A 24396-nucleotide genomic window follows, 5' to 3' on the forward strand; every position below is an offset into this window, starting at 1 on the left:
GTCAGTGAGGTCATCAGTGAGGTCATCAGTGAGGTCATCAGTGAGGTCGTCAGTGAGGTCGTCAGTGAGGTCATCAGTTGAGTGCTGCTCAGCTGCGGCACATTTAGACATGTGGACACGTGGTTTTCAGCACAGAGCGTTAACGTGTTTCGTCATATTGACACTAAAAGATCGAAACTAAAGATTCAAAGTCTTTTTAGGTCACTGACACGAAGAAACATCTCAACCTTTCCTCTCTCTGTTTTAGAAACAGACTGCCTTGAAAAAGTAGAGTAAATATAATCAATAATTAATAATTAATCTCCATTTATGTTTCCTTCATACCTGACTGTTAAGTGTACTAAACATGTATTTATTAAGTGAATTTCCTGTGCTGAGTATCTGAATTATTCTGCTGGCTGCAAACTGATCAATCATATCAATATTTTCATCAATGTGTTAACAAACAGAAGAGACGTTCACTGACTCGGTTCACTGACTCGGTTCACTGACTCGGTTCACTGACTCGGTTCACTGACTCGGTTCACTGACGTTAACCCTTAAAAAGAACAAGCTCATTTCACTCACATTTTTAGTTTCAACTTCACTGAATTTAATGAACAGCCACATTTTCAAAACTTAGATATAAATTAAACATAAATTAAGATTAATAGTTATATATTTTCTTTACTTTTTTGAGGCAGCTGGTTTCCAAAATGATGGTCAGTGAAATCGACTCATCAGATTCTTCTGTTTCTGTGGACAGAACCAGCTGCTGACTCGAGGCTTTTATTGTGAAATAGTTGCAGCAGCGTGTTGCAGCGTTTTTATAAATTAAAGGAGTTTCGGCTTTTAACGTAGAAATCCAGCAGTTAGAGCAGCGACGCAGCAACAGTGCTGTCAGTGTGAACGCCGCAGCTGTTCAGCGAGGAGGCCGTCACATGCTGCCCGCCGTTAGAGACGATGTAGACAACGCCGTTTCACCGAGACTGAAAAGACAAATCACTGAAGACACTGTGTGTGTGTGTGTGTGTCACTGTGTGTGTGTGACTGTGTGGGTCACTGTGTGTGTGTGTGTGTGTGTGTGTGTGTGTGTGTGTGTGTGTGTGTGTGTGTGTGTAGGGATCTGAACAAGCGTCTGTCGGAGGATCAGGCGAGGAAAGCTCTGGATCGAGCCATCAAACTGGAACAAGACTTCCTCGAGTGTTTCACAGGTAAAAACACGTCGTGCAGGTTCGACACGTCGTTCAGAGTTTAAAGCTGATGTTAACACAGTGTGTGTGTGTGTGTGTGTGTGTGTGTGCGCGCCTGTGTGTGCATGCACAGCCATCGTGCACGGCGACAGTTTCGAGGAGGTGTACCACCTGGTCAAAGCTGTCATCGAGGAGCAGAGTGGTCCTTACATCTGGGTTCCTGCGCGTGACAGACTCTGATTGGCCACGATGGGCGTCGTCTCCATGGAAACCACCCCTTCTGTCAGCGGCGTGACGGAGAGCAGACGTTTGTCTTTTTACCGTTTTTGTTTTCTTACTGATGACGAGCGAGCACGGTGATCGGATCGATGCTGTCGCCATGGCAACCAGGACAGATGTTTTTTTTTAAGGGGTTGGAGCTGTGTGTGCGTGCGAGGAGAGGGAGACCGATGACTGACTGACTGATTGATTGATTGATTGATTGATTGATTGATTGATCCTGTATTATCAGTAAATAACAAATCAGGACTGTAGAGTTCAGCTGGTTATGAAGTATTTATATAATCTTATTTATTGATTGATTTATCGATTTATTTATTTATTTTCTTGTGTGATGTGAAAATGGTGTGTGTGCGTATGTGCGTGTGGGTGTGTTTGTGTGTAGTGTACATAAAGACTTGTGTGACTGTAAATAAAACGATGGGGCTCAAACACACAGTCTATTCAGGGCTTAAAGTATCAAACACAAGACTACAACTCCCACAATCCTCTTCACGTGGACTACAACTCCCACAATCCTCTTTATATGGACTACAGCACTTCTTCAAATGGACTACAAGATCCACAATCCCACTTTGCATAAACTACAACATTCCTCATCTCTTCTTCTGCTACAATGACCACAATGCCTCACTGCTTGGACTACAACACCCCTAACCCTGGTCATCTGGACTACACCACCCACAATCCTCCTAATATGGACTACAACATCCTAGATCCCTATTTCTACCTGGACTGCAACACCCACAATCCTCATTTGGACTACAACTTCATTAATCCCTTTCTGTCTGGACTACAACACCCTAAACCCCTGTTTTGCTGTACTACAATCCCCACAATGCCTCACTGCTTGGACTACACAGAGACTCCCCTGCCCTCTGCCTGGACTACAACTCTGACAACCCTCCACACTGTGACTACAAAACCCACAAGCTTCTCCTGTCTGGACTACAACACCCTAAACCCCCCTTTCTGCTGGACTACAATGCCCACAATGCCTCCAAGCTTGGACTACAAATCCCCAGACCCTGGTCATCTGGACTACAGCACCCAGAATTCCCATGTGCTGCAGCAGACAGTTTTTACGGAGCAGCAGCAGGAGGTCCGACTCAAACTGAACTCTTCCTTTTTTTAACTGAAAGGCTTTGGACTACATTACCCACAGTCCCCAGCTTCAGAGAAGGATTATGTCACCAACAGATATCTACAGCACAGAGGGACTACAGTACCCATGATTCCCTGCTCCTGAACAGGACTGAGCAAACAAACACTTCATTACCCACAGTGCTTTGGGAGATGTGTAACCATGGCAACAGTGGGGTTTTTAGACTGATTATCAGGGTCATGTGAATAATTAATAATTATTAATAATCATAATTATTGATGATGTAATGTCATCACACACAGCGGGGTTACCTGAGGTCGTCTTTTCTTTCTGAGCACCGACACACTTTATGATTAATCAACCTATAGATCGATATTTATCAACCCGTCACACACACACACATTATACACACATCACACACACACACACACACTATATACACATTAAACATTATACACACACACTATACACACATCACACACACACACACACTATACATACATTAAACATTATACACACACATTATACACACATCACACACACACACTATACACACATTAAACATTATACACACACACATTATACACACATTACACATTACACACACACATACATTATACACATTAAACATTACACACACACACACATTACACACACACTACACACACATTATACACACATTACACATTACACATTACACACACACATACATTACACACACACACACATTATACACACACACACATTATACACACATTACACACACATTATACACATTATACACACACACACACACACAAATACATTATACACACATTACACATTATACACACACCCATATACACACATTATACACACACACACACACACACACACATACACACATTATACACACACCCACATACACACATTATACACACACACGTTACACATTATACACACACACATTATACATACGCACGCATACATTATACACACATTACACACACACACACACACATTATACACACACACACAAACACACACACATTACACACACATCATACATACACACGCATACATTATACACACACACTATACATTATACACACACACATACATACACATTACAGACACATTATACACACACACATTACACACACATTACACATGTACACACACACACGTACACACACATTATACACACATACATCATACACACACACACATACATTACACATGTACACACACACATACACAGACACACACACACACACACAGGAGGCTGCTGGGTGGACGGCTTGTTGTAAAATGAAATAATGAATTAATTAGTTATAAATTAAATTCATTATTAAATAAATTCTGTATAAAAGCTGCAGGTGTGTCTGTCTGACTGTTTCTGTAGTTTTAGTGAACAAAAACAACAACAACAAAACGTAACTGCCCGTGTGTCGTGATCTGCTGTTGGAAATTAAACATTGGAAGATGAACCGATCACACACACACACACACACACACACGCTCCTGTGTGACGTACCTGAGGCGGGGTTCATACCTGCGTATCCACGCTGTCGGTGTCCGTCCCCACTGGACATCCTCACCTGTCGCCGTGAGGAAGCAGAGACACGGGCGGTCAGACTAAAACAGGACTTGTATTATTTCTGGGTGTCATTCTGGGCTTCTGACTCTGAATTTGTCATTTTGACTATTTTCCACCTGATGAGGTCATTTTGACCATATTTGGCATATGGAGGAAATACATGCTATTTCCACTAGGTGACCTGTCACAGTCAATGTAGCTGCTGATCACTGACATATCCCAGACTGTCAGCAGCTACACTCACACACTGACATATCCCAGACTGTCAGCAGCTACACTCACACACTGACATATCCCAGACTGTCGGCAGCTACACTCACACACTGACATATCCCAGACTGTCAGCAGCTACACTCACACACTGACATATCCCAGACTGTCAGCAGCTACACTCACACACTGACATATCCCAGACTGTCAGCAGCTACACTCACACGCTGAGGAGGAGGAGACTGACATCACTCACATTTATTACCTGAAAACATGGTGACATCACGACAGAAAACTGACATTTAAAGGGTTAAAATTCTGCAAATGAATGAATATTAGATGTTTATGATGAGGACTGATGTTGGTTAAAAACAAACTCGGTGAAAGTAGAAAATCACTTAATGTTTAATATTTTTAAAGCTTGTTTTGGTGCTCAGAGTGATGCGGGTGTGTGATATTACAGCGGGCAGTAAAGGGTTAAACGGCATGTTTAAAGCGTGACACATTCGTATGTTCGTATGTTTGCTGTTATCTTTTTAAACGTCATAGAAAAGATGTTGAAAAGTCTCAGCGTCGGAGCCTCAGTCAGAAACAGTCACGGACCAGCGGAGTCAACACGCTGACCGCGGGTTCGATCCCACCGCGGGTTCGATCCCGCCCCGCGTATGTCACACCGGACTCTGGTGAATGAATGAAGGGGTTAATTTGTCAGGTGTTGCGTTGATTTCAGCGTTTGAATGAACCGATCTGAGCGCGTGAACGTGGAGTTCCAGGAGGATTCTCCTCCGTTACTACGGTTACTGCCGAGGATTACTGCGAGCCGAATACCTGAACTGTGTGAGTACACACACTCTGACGTACTTCTGACTGCAGATACTGCGACTGGTACTGAGACCGTGTACATTAACCATTCAGTGACCTTTGACCTGCTTGACCTGAAAATAATAAAAACATCTCACACTGCAGCAGCTGAGCATCATGGGTAATGTAGTGTTAGTGATAATACATCAGCCTGTTTTTGTTTACAGAGCGACTCCAACAAAGCCAGTGACGAAGAGGAGGAGCAGGAGGGGGGGACAAGAAAGAAGAGGAGGAGCAGGAGGAGGAGGAACGAGGAGGAGACAAGAAAGAAGAGGAGGAGCAGGAGGGGGGGGACAAGAAAGAAGAGGAGGAAGGAGGAGGAGACAAGAAAGAAGAGGAGGAGCAGGAGGAGGAGGAGAGAGGAGAGGAGGAGACAAGAAAGAAGAGGAGGAGCGAGGACAGAAAGACGGAGAGAAGAATGAAGGGAAAGAGGAGGAAGAGGAAAAAGAGGAGGAAAAGGAATAATGGAAGAGGAGGAGGAAAAAGAGGAGGAGGAAGAAGAAAGACAGAAGAAGGAGAAACGACAGGATGAAGGACAGGGAGGAGAAGAGGAGGAAGAGAAGGAAAAGGGTAAGGAAGAAGAAGAGCAGGAGGAGGAGGAAGGAGGACAGGAGGAGGAAGAAGAGGACAGGGGCGAAGACGGAGGGGGAGAGGAGGAGGAGGAGGGTGAAGAAGAGGAGGAGAAGGGAGGAAAACAGAGGGACAATGGGGGAGTTAAAAAAGTAGAGGGAGAAGGAAAAGAGAAGGGAGGAGAGACAGGAGGACAGACAGGAGGACGGACAGGAGGAGAGACAGGAGGACGGACAGGAGGACAGACAGGAGGACAGACAGGAGGACAGACAGGAGGACGGACAGGAGGACGGACAGGAGGAGAGACAGGAGGAGAGACAGGAGGACGGACAGGAGGACGGACAGGAGGAGAGACAGGAGGAGAGACAGGAGGACAGACAGGAGGACGGACAGGAGGACGGACAGGAGGAGAGACAGGAGGACGGACAGGAGGACGGACAGGAGGACGGACAGGAGGACAGACAGGAGGACAGACAGGAGGAGAGACAGGAGGACAGACAGGAGGAGAGACAGGAGGACGGACAGGAGGACAGACAGGAGGACGGACAGGAGGACGGACAGGAGGACAGACAGGAGGACAGACAGGAGGAGAGACAGGAGGACGGACAGGAGGAGAGACAGGAGGACAGACAGGAGGAGAGACAGGAGGACGGACAGGAGGACAGACAGGAGGACAGACGGCGCCTCCTGCTGTTGATGAGCAGAAGAAAGTTTTGTTGTTGGTGAGAAACTTTTTTAAAGAGCTGAAACAGTAAAAAAAGAATCGTAAAATATTCATAAAATAAAATACATAAAAACCTGCAAACAGTGAACAGAGTACTGCATACTGCTGCCTCTGTTACTGTCACATACACATATCAGTACTACAACTACACTAATACTTTTGTCCCGCTCCTCTGAGGACAGATAAGTCTCCTCAGGGTTCAGCTGGTTCTGGATCGTTAAATTAACCCTTTAAAACCGGAGCAAACGGGCTGATTTCTCTCAGAATCATCGTCAACTAAAAGAAACGGCCAAAAAACTCGAAGGAAAAAGCAAAAAGTTTCAGGAAAATTACCTGAAAATAAGAACAAAAAAGGAAATAACCCAAAACGCTAAAATACAACAAAATAATTTTAGTTACGGCGTTTTTGATAAATAATCATAAGAATTCAAAAACAAGCTTTTCTGGATATTCTCCATTTTCTGTTTTGAGATAACATCTAATACTCTTCACCTTTCAACGCCTGACACGTCTCCACGGTTACCTGATGATGTCACTCACCCCGCCCTGCCAGAGGCCAGAGGTCAGGGTCAGAGGTCAGGGTCAGAGGTCGAGCCGAACACGACAGACAGACGTCCAAACAGTTTGTGGACGATAATAAAGATTTTATGACGTCTCATATTTTAAACTTTTCTGTTGAATTTTCATCACGTCTCCGTGTTTCTATCATCAGAATTTATCAGCACTTACTCCCCGTTTATTTATTTATTTACTCCTGTTTATTTATTTATTTACTCCACGTTTATTTACTTATTTACTCCTGTTTATTTATTTATTTACTCCTGTTTATTTATTTATTTACTCCTGTTTATTTATTTATTTACTCCACGTTTATTTATTTATTTACTCCTGTTTATTTATTTATTTACTCCACGTTTATTTACTTATTTACTCCTGTTTATTTATTTATTTACTGTTTATTTATTTATTTACTCCACGTTTATTTACTTATTTACTCCCCGTTTATTTATTTATTTACTCCTGTTTATTTATTTATTTACTCCTGTTTATTTATTTATTTACTCCACGTTTATTTACTTATTTACTCCTGTTTATTTATTTATTCACTCCTGTTTATTTATCTATTTACTCCACGTTTATTTATTTATTTACTCCTGTTTATTTATTTATTCACTCCTGTTTATTTATTTATTTACTCCACGTTTATTTACTTATTTACTCCCCGTTTATTTATTTATTTACTCCTGTTTATTTATTTATTTACTCACCCTGTTTATTTACTTATTTACTCCCCATTTATTTATTTACTCCTATTTACTTATTTACTCCTCCTGTTTATTTATCTATTTACTCCACGTTTATTTATTTATTTACTCCTGTTTATTTATTTATTCACTCCTGTTTATTTATTTATTTACTCCTGTTTATTGACTTATTTACTCCTGTTTATTTATTTATTTACTCCTCCTATTTACTTATTTACTCCTCCTGTTTATTTACTTATTTACTCCTCCTGTTTGTTTATTTATTTACTCCTCCTGTTTATTTACTTATTTACTCCTCCTGTTTATTTATCTATTTACTCCTCCTGTTTATTTATTTATTTACTCCTGTTTATTTACTTATTTACTCCTCCTGTTTGTTTATTTATTTACTCCTCCTGTTTGTTTATTTATTTACTCCTCCTGTTTGTTTATTTACTCCTGTTTATTTATTTATTTACTCACCCTGTTTATTTACTTATTTACTCCCCATTTATTTATTTACTCCTCCTATTTACTTATTTACTCCTCCTATTTACTTATTTACTCCTCCTGTTTATTTACTTATTTACTCCTCCTGTTTGTTTATTTATTTACTCCTCCTGTTTGTTTATTTATTTACTCCTCCTGTTTCTATTTCTCATTAACATCTGTTTTTATTTACTCACTCCTCCCTATGTTTCATCTTTTTATCATGTTTCTATCTTTATATCTCTAATTTTATTTATTTACTCCTCCGTGTTTCATGTTTTGATTTTTATTTCATACCTGAATATTTTATTTATTTATTTTTATTTATTTCAGCGTGTTTATCGAGCGTCTGTCACAGTTTCTTCACAAACAAAAAATATTCTGTAAAGTTCATTAAATAAATTAATTCAAATAAATTATTAAGATTTTATTCATTTTACTGTAACTGGGACACACAACTGTGTGTGTGTGTGTGTGTGTGTGTGTGTGCGTGTGCGTGTGAATGTGTGTGTGTGTGTCAGTGTGTGAATGTGTGTGTGTCAGTGTGTGAGTGTGTGTGTGTCAGTGTGTGAATGTGTGTGTGTCGTGTGTGTGTGTGTGTCAGTGTGTGAATGTGTGTCAGTGTGTGTGTGTGCGACTGTGTGTGTGTGTGTGCCAGTGTGTGAATGTGTGTGTGTCAGTGTGTGAGTGTGTGTGTGTGAATGTGTGTGTCAGTGTGTGACAGTGTGTGTGTGACAGTGTGTGTGTGTGTGTCAGTGTGTGAATGTGTGTGTGTGACAGTGTGTGTCGTGTGTGTGTGTGTGTGTGTGTGCGTGTGAGTGTGTGTGTGTGTCAGTGTGTGAATGTGTGTGTGTTGTGTATGCTCCACACGTCTCCGGTCAGGGCGTTGGCGGCGCCCTGCAGCGTCCAGGTGAAGAAGGCGAGCTGTCGTCTGAAGCGTTTCTCGTCGAAGCGTTCGGGGTCAGAGGTCAGCAGGGCCAGGTGCTCAGTGAGCGCGCTCAGTGTGTGGTCGCCGCGGCCGTGGATCACATGACGGAACGGCGTCTCCACCACGGACACGTACTGAGACAGGAAGTAGTACTCCACCTGGAGGACACGAGGACAGCAATGTCAGAGGTAGTGTGTGCAGTACTTGTACCCTCATGGTCCAGGTGTAGTAGAGGTTAGCAGTATCAGAGGTAGTGTGTGCAGTACTTGTACCCTCATGGTCCAGGTGTAGTAGAGGTTAGCAGTATCAGAGGTAGTGTGTGCAGTACTTGTACCCTCATGGTCCAGGTGTAGTAGAGGTTAGCAGTATCAGAGGTAGTGTGTGCAGTACTTGTACCCTCATGGTCCAGGTGTAGTAGAGGTTAGCAGTATCAGAGGTAGTGTGTGCAGTACTTGTACCCTCATGATGCGGGTGTTGTAGAGGCGTGCGGTGGTCGGGTCGTGCAGGTCGCTGTAGTCGATGGCTCTCTGCAGCGTCTCGGCGGCTCGGCTGTAGTCTCCTCTGGCGCTGAAGACCCACTGAGGGGACAACCCTCTGGACTGAGGACGGAGACAGACAGCAGAAAAACGTCATCGGGACACCTCGCAGTTACAAAACAGAGACAGACACAGCTGTCAGGTGAGCACACCTGTGCGGTCGGCAGCTCAGGTGAGCTGGCCGGCGTACCTGCAGCTCCGCAGAGTGTTTGTTGAGCTGAGCGCTCAGCTGCAGCACCGTCTGGCCGTAGGAAGTGATGCGCAGCGGCAGGATGTGGTCGTGGGCCAATCGCAGCGCCATCTCCCCGACCAGCTCCCCTAAGCTCCGCCCTGTGACCCCCAGACGACCCCCCAGCACTTCCTGGAGGCGGGAGGTGGTGTCCAGCGGCGTGTTGACGAACGGGTACGCCCGCTCCTGAGCGTACAGAGAGACGCTTTCACCGAACAGAATGAAACCAGGCGTTTTGGACGTTGTTTTGGACGTGTAGTGGACGTGTGGACACGTTACCTCGGTGAATCTGAGCTCCACAGCTGGGACTCCAGCGAAGGCGGTGAAGCTGTACGCTCCGCTGTTGAGGTACAGCGGCTTCATGCTGAGGAGGAACAGGACATCAACTCATGCTGCTCCATCTGACTGTGAGCAGCAGCTGCACAGCCGCTCCATGGTGTGTGTGTGTGTGTGTGTGTGTGTGTGTGTGTGTGTGTGTGTGTGTGTCCATGGTGTGTGTGTGTGTGTGTGTGTCCGTGTGTGTCCATGGTGTGTGTGTGTGTGTGTGTGTGTGTGTGTGTGTGTCCATGGTGTGTGTGTGTGTGTGTGTGTGTGTGTGTGTGTGTGTGTCCATGGTGTGTGTGTGTGTGTGTGTCCGTGTGTGTCCATGGTGTGTGTGTGTGTCCATGGTGTGTGTGTGTGTGTGTGTGTGTGTGTGTGTGTGTGTGTCCATGGTGTGTGTGTCCATGGTGTGTGTCTGTCCGGGGTGTGTGTGTGTGTGTGTGTCCATGGTGTGTGTGTCCATAGTGTGTATTTCTGGTGTGTGTTTTTAGTGTGTGTTTTCGGTGTGTGTTTGTGGTGTGTGTGTTTTTGGGTTGTGTGTTTGTGGTGTGTGTGTTTTTGGGTTGTGTGTTTGCGGTGTGTGTGTTTTTGGTGTGTGTATTTTTGGGTTGTGTATGTTTTCGGTGTGTGTGATTCTGGCGTGTGTGTTTGTGGTGTGTGTTTATGGTGTGTGTATTTATGGGTTGTGTGTATTTTTGGGTTGTGTGTGTTTTCGGTGTGTGTGTATTTTTGGGTTGTGTGTGTTTGTGGGTTGTGTGTTTCTGGGCTGTGTGTTTTTGATGTGTGTATTTTTGGGTTGTGTGTGTGTTTCTGGTGTGTGTTTTGGGGCTGTGTGTTTGTGGTGTGTGTGTTTTCGGTGTGTGTTTGTGGTGTGTGTCTGTCCATGGTGTGTGTGTGTCCATGGTGTGTGTGTGTCCATGGTGTGTGTGTGTGTGTGTGTGTGTGTGTGTGTGGTGTGTGTGTTTGTGGTGTTTGTGTTTGTGGTGTGTGTGTTTGTGGTGTGTGTTCTTGGTGTGTGTGTGTTTTCGGTGTGTGTTTGTGGTGTGTGTGTTTTTAGGTTGTGTGTTTGCGGTGTGTGTGTTAGCGGTGTGTGTGTTTTTGGTGTGTGTATTTTTGGGTTGTGTGTTTTCGGTGTGTGTGTTTCTGGCGTGTGTTTGTGGTGTGTGTTTGTGGTGTGTGTTTGTGGTGTGTGTGTTTTTGGGTTGTGTGTTTGTGGTGTGTGTGTTTTCGGTGTGTGTGTTTCTGGCTTGTGTTTATGGTGTGTGTTTGTGGTGTGTGTGTTTGTGGTGTGTGTTCTTGGTGTGTGTGTTTGTGGTGTGTGTGTTTTCGGTGTGTGTTTGTGGTGTGTGTGTTTTTAGGTTGTGTGTTTGCGGTGTGTGTGTTATCGGTGTGTGTGTTTTTGGTGTGTGTATCTTTGGGTTGTGTGTGTTTTCGGTGTGTATATTTTTGGGTTGTGTGTTTCTGGTGTGTGTGTTTGTGGTGTGTGTGTTTTCGGTGTGTCTGTTTCTGGCGTGTGTTTGTGGTGTGTGTGTTTTTGGGTTGTGTGTGTTTTCTGTGTGTGTATTTTTGGGTTGTGTGTGTTTTTGGTGTGTGTGTTTTTGGGTTGTGTGTGTGTTTCTGGTGTGTGTTTTGGGGTTGTGTGTTTGTGGTGTGTGTGTTTTCGGTGTGTGTTTGTGGTGTGTGTCTGTCCATGGTGTGTGTGTCTGTCCATGGTGTGTGTGTCTGTCCATGGTGTGTGTGTCTGTCCATGGTGTGTGTGTGTGTGTGTGGTGTGTGTGTTTGTGGTGTGTGTGTTTGTGGTGTGTGTTCTTGGTGTGTGTGTGTTTTCGGTGTGTGTTTGTGGTGTGTGTGTTTTTGGTGTGTGTATCTTTGGGTTGTGTGTGTTTTCGGTGTGTGTGTTTGTGGTGTGTGTGTTTTCGGTGTGTGTGTTTCTGGCGTGTGTTTGTGGTGTGTGTTTGTGGTGTGTGTGTTTTTGGGTTGTGTGTGTTTGTGGTGTGTGTGTTTTCGGTTGTGTGTGTTTCTGGCTTGTGTTTATGGTGTGTGTGTTTGTGGTGTGTGTTTGTGGTGTGTGTTTGTGGTGTGTGTTCTTGGTGTGTGTTTGTGGTGTGTGTGTTTTCGGTGTGTGTTTGCGGTGTATGTGTTATCGGTGTGTGTGTTTTTGGTGTGTGTATCTTTGGGTTGTGTGTGTTTTCGGTGTGTATATTTTTGGGTTGTGTGTTTTCGGTGTGTGTGTTTGTGGTGTGTGTGTTTTCGTTGTGTGTGTTTCTGGCGTGTGTTTGTGGTGTGTGTGTTTTTGGGTTGTGTGTGTTTTCGGTGTGTATATTTTTGGGTTGTGTGTTTTCGGTGTGTGTGTTTGTGGTGTGTGTGTTTTCGGTGTGTGTGTTTCTGGCGTGTGTTTGTGGTGTGTGTTTGTGGTGTGTGTGTTTTTGGGTTGTGTGTTTTTGGGTTGTGTGTGTTTTCGGTGTGTGTGTTTGTGGTGTGTGTGTTTTCGGTGTGTGTGTTTCTGGCTTGTGTTTTCGGTGTGTATATTTTTGGGTTGTGTGTTTTCGGTGTGTGTGTTTGTGGTGTGTGTGTTTTCGGTGTGTCTGTTTCTGGCGTGTGTTTGTGGTGTGTGTGTTTTTGGGTTGTGTGTGTTTTCTGTGTGTGTATTTTTGGGTTGTGTGTGTTTTTGGTGTGTGTGTTTTTGGGTTGTGTGTGTGTTTCTGGTGTGTGTTCTTGGTGTGTGTGTTTGTGGTGTGTGTGTTTTCGGTGTGTGTTTGCGGTGTATGTGTTATCGGTGTGTGTGTTTTTGGTGTGTGTATCTTTGGGTTGTGTGTGTTTTCGGTGTGTATGTTTTTGGGTTGTGTGTTTTCGGTGTGTGTGTTTGTGGTGTGTGTGTTTTCGGTGTGTGTGTTTCTGGCGTGTGTTTGTGGTGTGTGTTTGTGGTGTGTGTGTTTTTGGGTTGTGTGTTTTTGGGTTGTGTGTGTTTTCGGTGTGTGTGTTTGTGGTGTGTGTGTTTTCGGTGTGTGTGTTTCTGGCTTGTGTTTTCGGTGTGTGTGTTTTTGGGTTGTGTGTTTCTGGTGTGTGTGTTTGTGGTGTGTGTGTTTTCGGTGTGTCTGTTTCTGGCGTGTGTTTGTGGTGTGTGTGTTTTTGGGTTGTGTGTGTTTTCTGTGTGTGTATTTTTGGGTTGTGTGTGTTTTTGGTGTGTGTGTTTTTGGGTTGTGTGTGTGTTTCTGGTGTGTGTTTTGGGGTTGTGTGTTTGTGGTGTGTGTGTTTTCGGTGTGTGTTTGTGGTGTGTGTCTGTCCATGGTGTGTGTGTCTGTCCATGGTGTGTGTGTCTGTCCATGGTATGTGTGTGTGTGTGTGTGGTGTGTGTGTCTGTGGTGTGTGTTTGTGGTGTGTGTGTTTGTGGTGTGTGTTTGTGGTGTGTGTTTGTGGTGTGTGTGTTTTTGGTGTGTGTATCTTTGGGTTGTGTGTGTTTTCGGTGTGTGTGTTTGTGTGTGTGTTTGTGGTGTGTGTGTTTCGGTGTGTGTTTGTGGTGTGTGTTTGTGGTGTGTGTTTGTGTGTGTGTGTGTTTGTGGTGTGTGTGTTTCGGTTGTGTGTGTTTCTGGCTTGTGTTTATGGTGTGTGTGTGTTTGTGGTGTGTGTTTTCGGTGTGTGTGTTTGTGGTGTGTGTGTTTTCGGTGTGTGTTTGCGGTGTGTGTGTTATCGGTGTGTGTGTTTTTGGTGTGTGTATCTTTGGGTTGTGTGTGTTTTCGGTGTGTATATTTTTGGGTTGTGTGTTTTCGGTGTGTGTGTTTGTGGTGTGTGTGTTTTCGGTGTGTGTGTTTCTGGCGTGTGTTTGTGGTGTGTGTGTTTTTGGGTTGTGTGTGTTTTCGGTGTGTATATTTTTGGGTTGTGTGTTTTCGGTGTGTGTGTTTGTGGTGTGTGTGTTTTCGGTGTGTGTGTTTCTGGCTTGTGTTTTCGGTGTGTATATTTTTGGGTTGTGTGTTTCTGGTGTGTGTGTTTGTGGTGTGTGTCTGTCCATGGTGTGTGTGTCTGTCCATGGTGTGTGTGTCTGTCCATGGTATGTGTGTGTGTGTGTGTGGTGTGTGTGTCTGTGGTGTGTGTTTGTGGTGTGTGTGTTTGTGGTGTGTGTTTGTGGTGTGTGTGTGTGGTGTGTGTGTTTTTGGTGTGTGTATCTTTGGGTTGTGTGTGTTTTCGGTGTGTGTGTTTGTGGTGTGTGTGTTTTCGGTGTGTGTGTTTCTGGCGTGTGTTTGTGGTGTGTGTGTGTGGTGTGTGTGTGTTTGGGTTGTGTGTGTTTGGGGTGTGTGTTTTCGGTTGTGTGTGTTTCTGGCTTGTGTTTATGGTGTGTGTGTTTGTGGTGTGTGTTCTTGGTGTGTGTGTTTGTGGTGTGTGTGTTTTTGGTGTGTGTTTATGTGTATGTGTTATCGGTGTGTGTGTTTTTGGTGTGTGTATCTTTGGGTTGTGTGTGTTTTCGGTGTGTATATTTTTGGGTTGTGTGTTTTCGGTGTGTGTGTTTGTGGTGTGTGTGTTTTCGGTGTGTGTGTTTCTGGCGTGTGTTTGTGGTGTGTGTTTGTGTGTGTGTGTATATTTTTGGGTTGTGTGTGTGTGTGTTTGTGGTGTGTGTGTTTTCGGTGTGTGTGTTTCTGGCTTGTGTTTTCGGTGTGTATATTTTTGGGTTGTGTGTTTCTGGTGTGTGTGTTTGTGGTGTGTGTGTTTTCGGTGTGTCTGTTTCTGGCGTGTGTTTGTGGTGTGTGTGTTTTTGGGTTGTGTGTGTTTTCTGTGTGTGTATTTTTGGGTTGTGTGTGTTTTTGGTGTGTGTGTTTTTGGGTTGTGTGTGTGTTTCTGGTGTGTGTTCTTGGTGTGTGTGTTTGTGGTGTGTGTGTGTTTTCGGTGTGTGTTTGCGGTGTATGTGTTATCGGTGTGTGTGTTTTTGGTGTGTGTGTTTTCGGTGTGTGTGTTTTCGGTGTGTGTTTTTGGTGTGTGTATCTTTGGGTTGTGTGTGTTTTCGGTGTGTGTGTTTGTGGTGTGTGTGTTTCTGGCGTGTGTTTGTGGTGTGTGTTTGTGGTGTGTGTGTGTTTGGGTTGTGTGTGTTTTTGGGTTGTGTGTGTTTTCGGTGTGTGTGTTTCTGGCTTGTGTTTATGGTGTGTGTGTTTGTGGTGTGTGTTCTTGGTGTGTGTGTTTGTGGTGTGTGTGTTTTCGGTGTGTGTTTGCGGTGTATGTGTTATCGGTGTGTGTGTTTTTGGTGTGTGTGTGTATGTGTGTGTTTAGGTGTGTGTGTTTTCGGTGTGTATATTTTTGGGTTGTGTGTTTTCGGTGTGTGTGTTTTCGGTGTGTGTCTTTCTGGCGTGTGTTTGTGGTGTGTGTTTGTGGTGTGTGTGTTTTGGGTTGTGTGTGTTTTGGTGTGTATATTTTGGGTTGTGTGTTTTCGGTGTGTGTTTGTGTGTGTGTGTTTTGTGTGTGTGTGTTTTGTGTGTGTGTTTTGTGTGTGTGTGTTTTGTGTGTGTACGTTATGTGTGTGTACGTTGTGTGTGTGTACGTTATGTGTGTGTTTGTGTGTGTTTGTGGTGTGGTGTGTGTTTGTGGTGTGTGTGTTTTTGGGTTGTGTGTTTTTGGGTTGTGTGTGTTTTCGGTGTGTGTGTTTGTGGTGTGCGTGTTTTTAGGTTGTGTGCTATCGGTGTGTGGGTTTTTGGTGTGTGTATCTTTGGGTTGTGTGTGTTTTCGGTGTGTGTTTGTGGTGTGTGTGTTTTCGATGTGTGTGTTTCTGGCGTGTGTTTGTGGTGTATATTTTTGGGTTGTGTGTTTTTGGGTTGTGTGTGTTTTCGGTGTGTGTGTTTCTGGCGTGTGTTTGTGGTGTGTATATTTTTGGGTTGTGTGTGTTTGTGGTGTGTGTGTTTTCAGTGTGTGTGTGTTTGCTGACTCACATCCTCCAGCTGCCTCCCTCTCTCTCCGCCTGGCTGTAGATGCTCTGTCCGGCGTGTTTTGGATGCTCCACCTTCACACACCAACACATGAACACACGTGACAACGTGACGCAGTAACCGGACGTGTCGCAGTCATCGTGACGTGACACAGTCATCGTGACGTGACGCAGTAACCGGACGTGTCGTAGTAACCGTGACATGACGTGACGCAGTAACTGTGACACGCGGAGACATCGGTCTCAGTGTCTGCAGACTTCATGATGAAACACGGGTCTGAGATCACTGACGGGCCGAAAAGACGACGCTTTAAATATGAGACTTTTATTTATCCGAACGTGTCCGACCACCTCGCAAACTCTTCTTACCTTTTCCTACAAAATGTATCAGTGAAATTCACACACATCCCTCGGATTCTGAATTGCTTCAATCACACGACCACGACAGGAGCAAACAAGGCAGCGGTCCTGAGCGCGCCGAGAGGACTGAGGCTCGTTTGGTGGATGGGTCACAGAAATCCGGACTTCTTCCCAGGAGTCCGGTGTCCATATTAGGACATCCTCAGTGTCAGGGTTCAGAGTCAGACCTTAGACGAAAAGGCATCAGGTCTCAGAGAAAACAGTCAGACGGACTCCCGGGAATAACGGACTGGGGACCGTAAATACATCATCCAGATGCGACCTGAACTGTACCGATGCAGGCGCCGAGTACATGGAAGAAACCGAGCGCAAGTTTTATTCGTTCTCTTTCTTTTGTCTTATATCAGCCACTGTTGAGACGTTCTTTCATAACGCTACGTTTCATAACGTCAATTATTACAGAAATATGTCCCGAGTCCAGCAATACGAGGAGCTAAAAAAAGACCTCGAAAATGGTAACTATTTTCACACGGTAACGCTAAGCGCTAAGCTAATGATAGGTCACTATTGACATTTAGTTGTTTGACAGTCCGATATAATTTACTGCACCGTCACAGTTCACATATATTTAAATGTGTAAGTGTACTTTTGCTGTAGAGCTGGAGTGGTAATGTTCCAGGTGGATATTTTTCGCCAATCTCAACTGATCAAACTTTTCTCAAAAACTATGCTGTTAGCGCTTTAAGGCAGCACTTACACGTAACTGGGCATTTCCTGTAATAATTACTGTTAAGAAACGTAGCGTTCAAAAGAACATATCCTGCATCAGTACAGTTCAAGTCGCATCTCGATGACGCATTTTGTGGTCCGCAGTCGGTTATTCCCGGGAGGCCGTTTTTTCTGACAACTTTTTTTCTGAGGCCGTTTTGTCTGACGACTTTTTTTCTGAAGTCTGACTGTTTTTTCTGAGACCTGATCGCGTTTTTTTTGAGACCTGATGCCTTTTCATCTAAGGTCTGTCTCTGAACCCTGACACTGAGGATGTCCTAATATGGACACCGTACAGGAGACACGTTTTGGTACCTGTGTGAACTCTGAGTCATTCTGAGAAACGTCTTCGCCTTGTGATACCATACAAAAAGTTGTGCGTTCATTTCCTTGAGATATCGTGACCCGTTCCACGAGAATACGCTGAGCGTGTCATTGATGCTTTGCTGGACGTGTTAACTATTCATGTTAGAAACAAGCTTCGAACGGTGAGATTCGCAGCTTCTCCCGGTGATCTAGAGAGGAGGTCTAGAGAGGGCCTCCTACGCCCCTGGCCCAAATTCAGTCTAAGTCATGGGTCACTGTATTGTGCACATTCTTAGTATTTGTTGGCAATGAGCAGAAAATGAGCTGGAAAATATCAACAGAAACGCCAATAATTCGCATCCTAAAAAATAACCTCCAGGCACCATCGGCCAGTGATCACCTGTCTGATGGCAGCGTCCAGCAGGTCGACCAGCAGAGGACTGGAGAACGCCGACAGGACGTCGTCACCTGCAGACAGACAGACGGTGGTTTATTTCATGTCTTTCATTGACACAGGTGTCCTGTGATTGGCTGGCAGATGAGTGTTACCCATGATAGCCTGATCCAGACTGAAGTAGGCCACCGCCTTCAGGTGCAGCATGGACAGGTAACCCTGGAACACAGAGGTCAGAGGTCATGTTCAGGGATGACCCGAACTCCATTTCTGAGACTTCACGGTTTCACTGATAATAACACACAAATATTCACTCTACGTGCTCTCTGATTGGACGAACCTCCAGCCATTCAGTCGCGCCGACGTTCCCAAAATCTCCAGCGTCCCAGCTGACAAACAGCAAACTGCGCCTGGGGCTGAAACCTACGCACACACACACACACACACACACACATCATTTATTTGTTTGATCATGTGAGACCACTGTGTACTATTTCCATGCAAAGCTGATCCTGAACCTGTGCAGACTCAAACCTTAGAGACAAGATGTGTCCCGAAAAACCACCAACATCTTAATGTTCCTCCACCAGCAGCCTCATCTGGGCCACAGGGGGCACACCTGTCCAGGTGAGTCTCACCTTTCTTCACCATGGCAGAGAAGGTTCGAGCAAGCTCCAGAAGGATCGCTGTGCCAACTCCAGACTTCACCGCTCCTGGACCCAGTGAGTCCCTCTGAGCTCCCAGTATGATGTACTGGTCTGAAAGAGAGACAAACTGGTTTATCTTACAGGGACACAGTCGGACACTACCTTACAGGGACACAGTTTGGACACTACCTTACAGGGACATACCTGGCTCACCTCGCCCCTCCAGAGACGAGAAGATGTTGTTCAGGAGGACCGGGGTCATGACGTTATGGACCGACATCTTGACTCTGTGTCCAGAGCTGAAATCTGGACCGACCACACAGCGCACATACGGCAGCCGACCCCGCCACGACGGAGGACAGGGTGGACCTGACAGCTGGCTGAGACACAGAGACACTCAGTGAGGTCACAATAACACCTGAGCAGGTGAGCTGAGGGGGCGGGGCTCACCTGAGCAGCTTTGCGGCTACAGTGGCGCTGATTGGCAGGGCTGGGATTAGCGGCAGGCCGGAGGACTGGACTGGCGGGAACTGAGTGTGGTTGAAGGAGGGGAAGCCGGGAGTGAAGGGGTCACCTGACCCCAGGTGGACCTGTGATTGGACAACACAGAGGGAGATGCTGATTGGTCCTGAGCAGAAACACAGAACAGGTGTGTGTTCCTGTGTGTGTATTACATGTTCAGACACGGCGGTGTGTGTATTGAGGCCAAGGCGTCGGGGGTCCTGTGGCAGGTCAGCAGGGTCAGGGTAAAACAAAGCTCCGCCCGCTCCGCTCCTCTCAGCCAACCACACCTTCTCAGCAAAACTGACCCCGCCCCCAACACGCATCACCACCACACAGCCAACCACAGACACGCCAGCACTCTTCAGCCAATTAAAATCCTCGGGCCGGCCGTAGTTGGCATAGACCACGCCCCCCTGCAGAGAGGGAGAGAGAGACGGTAATGATGGGTTACTGGTTACTATGGTGACAACACGTCTCATCTTCCTGTCTCACCGTGGCACTTCCTGTGGCGCTGTATGGACAGAAGTCAGACGGGTTCAGAGGAATCTGCTCTGAGATCAGTCCTGCAGAGTCCACCAGCCACAGAGAGCTCCTCTGAGACCTTCAAACAGACGCACCAATAACAGAGAAATAAACTCCTGACACCTGTCTGTGACCTCTGAGTGACCTCTGCAGCCTCTACCTGTGGGGGAACTGCAGCGTGGCGTACAGGGACTCGGTCCAGGTGTGATCCATCTGCAGCAGTCTGAAGCGGCGGAGGATCTCTGAGGCCAGAACAGTTCCCTCTGAGGATCCTGGAGGGTGACTGGCTCTGCTGACTCGACTGATGGAGACAAACACAAACACCTGACTGGACAACCTCAGGTACAAACACCAAGAGGACTCAAAGAAATTAAAATCCAGCACACACCAGGACGCTCATGTCAACAGTTATTCATCAACACTTCACATTTCAAACAGAAAAAAGGAGGAGTGAACTTTGGGTTTCACACATCGCTTCATCAGGTTCGATCTGTTTTTGGAACTAGAGGACGTCCTCTGATGACTGCATAAAAACACTGAAGGCACAGGTCCACCAGATCCGCCACTGATTGATCTGACACGTGTGAAACGTACAGATGTATGTTAGTACTTAGGAGGAGCGTACATTAGCAGCATTTTCTCCTGCTGACTGAACCGAACAACAGATTTATCCTCCGAACGTCATATTCAGACTCAACAACAGATCAGCAGTGTGATCATGTGACCTCCTCTATCAGCTGCTCGCTGTAGTCTCTGACATCAAACAGGACACAGTCACTCTGTTGGGGACTATTTTCAGCGGCGGATGAATCCACGTTTGGCGGGTGTGAGTGAGTCTGACTCAGGTGTGTTTGATCACCTGACGGTGTCGTGGATCTCTTCATCCTGCAGCAGCCTCCTCATCATCACCCTCAGCTCTCCCAGGTAAAGCCCCGCCCCTCCCTCTGCAGGTGGTTTAGCGCCGCCCCCCATCTCATCTTTCTCCTCCCCCTGCCCCTCCATCTGGGCACAGTGGAACCGCCCACCAAACACTGCGTAGGCCAATAGGAATGCTGAGAGAGACAGAGACCACACCCACTTTGGTCACATGATCAAACAAATAAATGATGTGTGTGTGTGTGTGTGTGTATGTGTGTGTGTGTGTGTGTACCAGCAGTGAAGATAATGAGGACACACACACACAGGAACATGCCGGCTCTGCGGTAACCATGGCGATACGGCAGCACCAGAGCAGTGAAGTCAGTGCTAGGCCCCGCCTCCTCTTCCTCTGATGTTACAAACATCATCTCCACCCTCGGGGCTCCTCCCACATCCTCATCATCAGCCCCCCCCACTGAGGAAGACTGCAGGGAGAGAGAGGCGTTACCGGGGTTACAGGTCAGAGGGGGAGGAGCTTGTGTACCTGAGGCTCACCTGAGTCAGACGAGTCCTGATGGTGTCCATGACAACGACCTATACAAACATAAAGCAACCATGTCACTATATAAGTAACAATAATAAACAAACACGATCAATAAGTATTGTAATAACAACAATAATTGTAATAATAAACAATAAAGACAAATAATTGATAATATTAATATCAATATTAATTAAAATAATTAAAAAAGAAATAACTACACAAACAAGAAAAAATAATAATAAATAAATAATCAAAAATATAATATACATATAATACAATACAATACAATACATAATATAATAATTAAAATATAAAACAATAATAATAATAACAAAACCAAAACAAGAGAAAATAATATTCATAATAAATTTTAATAAAAAAAATAATTTTAAAATAATAATAATAATAATGCATTTTATTTATAGGCGCCTTTCTTGACACTCAAGGTCACCTTACATCATCAACATAAAAGCAGACACAATATTAAAAAGACAAAATAAAATATAGAAACACAATATAAAATTAGACAATGCAATTGTGATCAGAGGGAGTAAGCCAGTTTAAACAGATGGGTTTTGAGTTTGGATCTGAAATGTGGTAGTGAGTCTGAGTTACGGAGGTCAGGTGGGACTGAGCTCCAGCTGGGGAGCAGAGCGGCTGAATACTCTGCTCCCCATGGTAACAAGACGGGCGGGGGGGACGATGAGATGGATGGAGGAAGAAGATCTGAGGGTGCGGGTGGGTGTAGCAATGTGGAGGAGGTCAGAGAGATATGGTGGGGCAAGGTTGTGGACAGCTTTGAAGGTAAGGAGGAGTATTTTGTAGTTGATGCGGTATGTGATGGGGAGCCAATGTAGCTGTTGTGGAATAGGTGTGACGTGATGGATTGAAGGGGTGCGTGTAATGATACGGGCAGCTGAGTTTTGGAGCAGTTGTAGTTTATGGAGGGTTTTATGTGGAAGGCCAAAGAGAAGAGAGCTGCAATAATCTAAACGGGACGTGACCAGACTGAACAAGAACAGCATACATTACATTATAATATTAGCTGTAACAATAACAAAACAAGACCTCATTATAATTTAATAACTTAAACAAATCAATAATAATAATAACAATGATGCATGGTTTTATGACTGTAGATTAACGTTATCAAACTGCAGTAATTAAATAAAATGTTGGATGTGTAGAGTCCTCTCTCTAATTGCTGTAAATCATATTTAATGACTGAATGTATGAACTCCTCACCTGCTGCTGGATGTTTCTGCTGCCTCAGACTTCTCATTTCTCCTTCAGCTCTGATCCTTTTAAACAGACAGGACTGTTTTCTATCAGCCGATCAATAATCTCCATCAGACCGGCCGCGGCCCCGCTCTGTGATTGGCTCCTGGCAGGGGTCAGAGGTCAGAGCGCTGTTTGATCGGGTTAACTTTATTAACAGCTGAGTAAACACACAGACACACACACAGTCTCTTTAAACGCGACACTCTCACTGTCAGGATTTAAGGAGTCAGATTTAAGGGGGAATTCATCAGTTACCATTTAAGGTGTCAGATTTAAGGGGGAATTCATCAGTTAAAAGTGTGTGTGAGAGTGAGTGTGTGTGTGTGTGTGTGTGTGTGTGTCTGTTAGAAAGTCCACTCAGACGCCTTCACTGTGGTCAACTGATCTGTACTCAAATAATTTCCAGCAAAATCTTATTCAATGTCCAAAAACGTTACCAGCTGCAACATTAAACTGATCAGTGCACTCGTATCAATAATTATAATACAATAAACCAGGGGTGCTCACACTTTTTCAGCATGCGAGCTACTTATAAAATGTCACAATGATCTACCCACTACAAAAATGCAAAACATATATTTAGTTTCAAATATATTGAGGATTCTTTATGTGTACAATGTATGTTGATGTACCTTGCATAACCGCATGAGCCAATATTGCACAACACAACATAATTAACTATGAACATTTTTTGTAATTACCTGAGTTTACTTTGATGACTTGCACTGAATTGAATCAGCCAGGGATGCATAGTCCGGACAGTAGCTGCTGACAGCCAGCCTCAAGCACACTTCCAAATGTTCATCAGTCATGGTGGACCGGTACTTGGACTTAATGATCTTCATGTGGGAAAAGGCTGACTCACACAAACAAGTGGAGCCGAATAATGCAGTCAGGGAGGTAGCACATTTCCTCATGTTGGGGTACTTTACCTCTGTGAGTAAGTTCCAGAACTGTCCATGAGCTCTTGACGTCAGCTCAATGTCGGCTTGAAGAGTCCAAATCTCATCTTCCACTCCAGAAGAGTTCAGGTAAAACAGTGTTGTAATTTTTGATGCGAGTGAATCAACCTCAGCATCTTCCCAAAAAGCATAGCACATGAATGTAGCGACTGGCTCGAGCAAAGAAAAGTCTTGAAAGCGTTTGTCAAACTCCGACAGACAATTGTCAATCTGCTCCGTGTAGCGTGCACTGTCAAGTTGCACACAGGCCTTCCCTTGCGTCTCCAGCTCTGACGCCAGGTTCTGGAAATTTGACAAATCATGGCGCTGCAGCTTTGAGGAGAGATGTTGCATCTTTCGTTTGAAAGCATTAACTGAGCTGATCATATTGATCACTGTTTTGTCTTTTCCTTGCAGCTCTAGATTAAGGTCATTCAACATGTTTGTCAGATCGGTTAAAAATGCCAAGTCTAACAGCCACTGACCGTCATTTAGTTGCTTGTATTCTGCATGTCCAGCTACACAGAAAAACTCCTCAATCTCCGGACAGAGCTCTCGAAATCTTTGCAGGAATTTTCCTCAACTAAGCCATCTCACATCAGTATGTAGCAACAACTCAGGGTGGTCGCAGTCAGCCTTCTCCAGATGTGCACAGAATAACCGTCTTCTGGCGGAGATCTGGCTCGAATAGAACAGGCGATCTTCGTTGCCACATCCATGATCTCTTTCATGTTGAGCATGTTAGCACATAACGCTTGTTGGTGGATTATGCAATGGTAATTCAAGAAGTCTGGGAAAGCATCGTCCTGCTTGCACTTGGCAATAAATCCATTCACGTGGCCAACCATTGCAGGTGCTCTATCCGTGGTGATAGACACCAATTTGTATACTGGGAGCTGAGTTTTCTCAATAAAGTTTTTAAACGACTGAAATATGTCCTCTCCTCGCGTGTGTTCTTTCATGGGAAGTACTGTTAGTAGCTCCTCTTTTGCAGTGATATCACTAAACACCATACGAATGAAAATGCACATCTGGGCTGTGTCACTCACGTCAGTAGATTCGTCCAACTGCAGTGAGAAACACTCACAATCTCCGATGTCCTTCCACATTTGCTGGGTTACA

At 44.9% G+C, this 24396-nt stretch overlaps 2 protein-coding genes across 3 annotated transcripts in view; one reads left to right on the forward strand and one right to left on the reverse strand.

The window, feature by feature from the left end:
* dlg4b (discs, large homolog 4b (Drosophila)) overlaps positions 1–3911 on the forward strand; it is a 29812-nt gene extending 25901 nt beyond the window's left edge. For both annotated transcript variants that reach the window (XM_088073725.1, XM_088073726.1), the window contains 2 exons: positions 1102–1193; positions 1306–3911. In XM_088073725.1, the coding sequence (XP_087929851.1) occupies positions 1102–1193; positions 1306–1412 (199 nt within the window). In that variant the 3' untranslated portion in view covers positions 1413–3911. The remainder of the gene's footprint in view (positions 1–1101; positions 1194–1305) is intronic.
* A 4734-nt stretch (positions 3912–8645) lies between these two features.
* Positions 8646–22972, reverse strand: tfr2 (transferrin receptor 2). Its single transcript, XM_088074051.1, has 17 exons — positions 22966–22972; positions 20801–21043; positions 20510–20702; positions 19811–19951; positions 19621–19729; positions 19299–19541; positions 19075–19214; positions 18829–19004; positions 18616–18735; positions 18318–18400; positions 18133–18196; positions 17984–18051; positions 16154–16224; positions 10206–10290; positions 9888–10112; positions 9620–9760; positions 8646–9319 (listed from the first exon to the last, which is right to left on the reverse strand). The coding sequence occupies exons 1-17, from the start codon at positions 22970–22972 to the stop codon at positions 9065–9067; spliced, it is 2364 nt and encodes a 787-aa protein (XP_087930177.1). The 3' UTR covers positions 8646–9064.
* Positions 22973–24396: the final 1424 nt, after the last annotated feature.

The sequence above is a fragment of the Plectropomus leopardus genome, chromosome 23 (genome assembly GCF_026936395.1).
Source record: "Plectropomus leopardus strain MGB_pleo_1.0 chromosome 23, ASM2693639v1, whole genome shotgun sequence".
Taxonomy (NCBI): Eukaryota; Metazoa; Chordata; class Actinopteri; order Perciformes; family Serranidae; genus Plectropomus; species Plectropomus leopardus.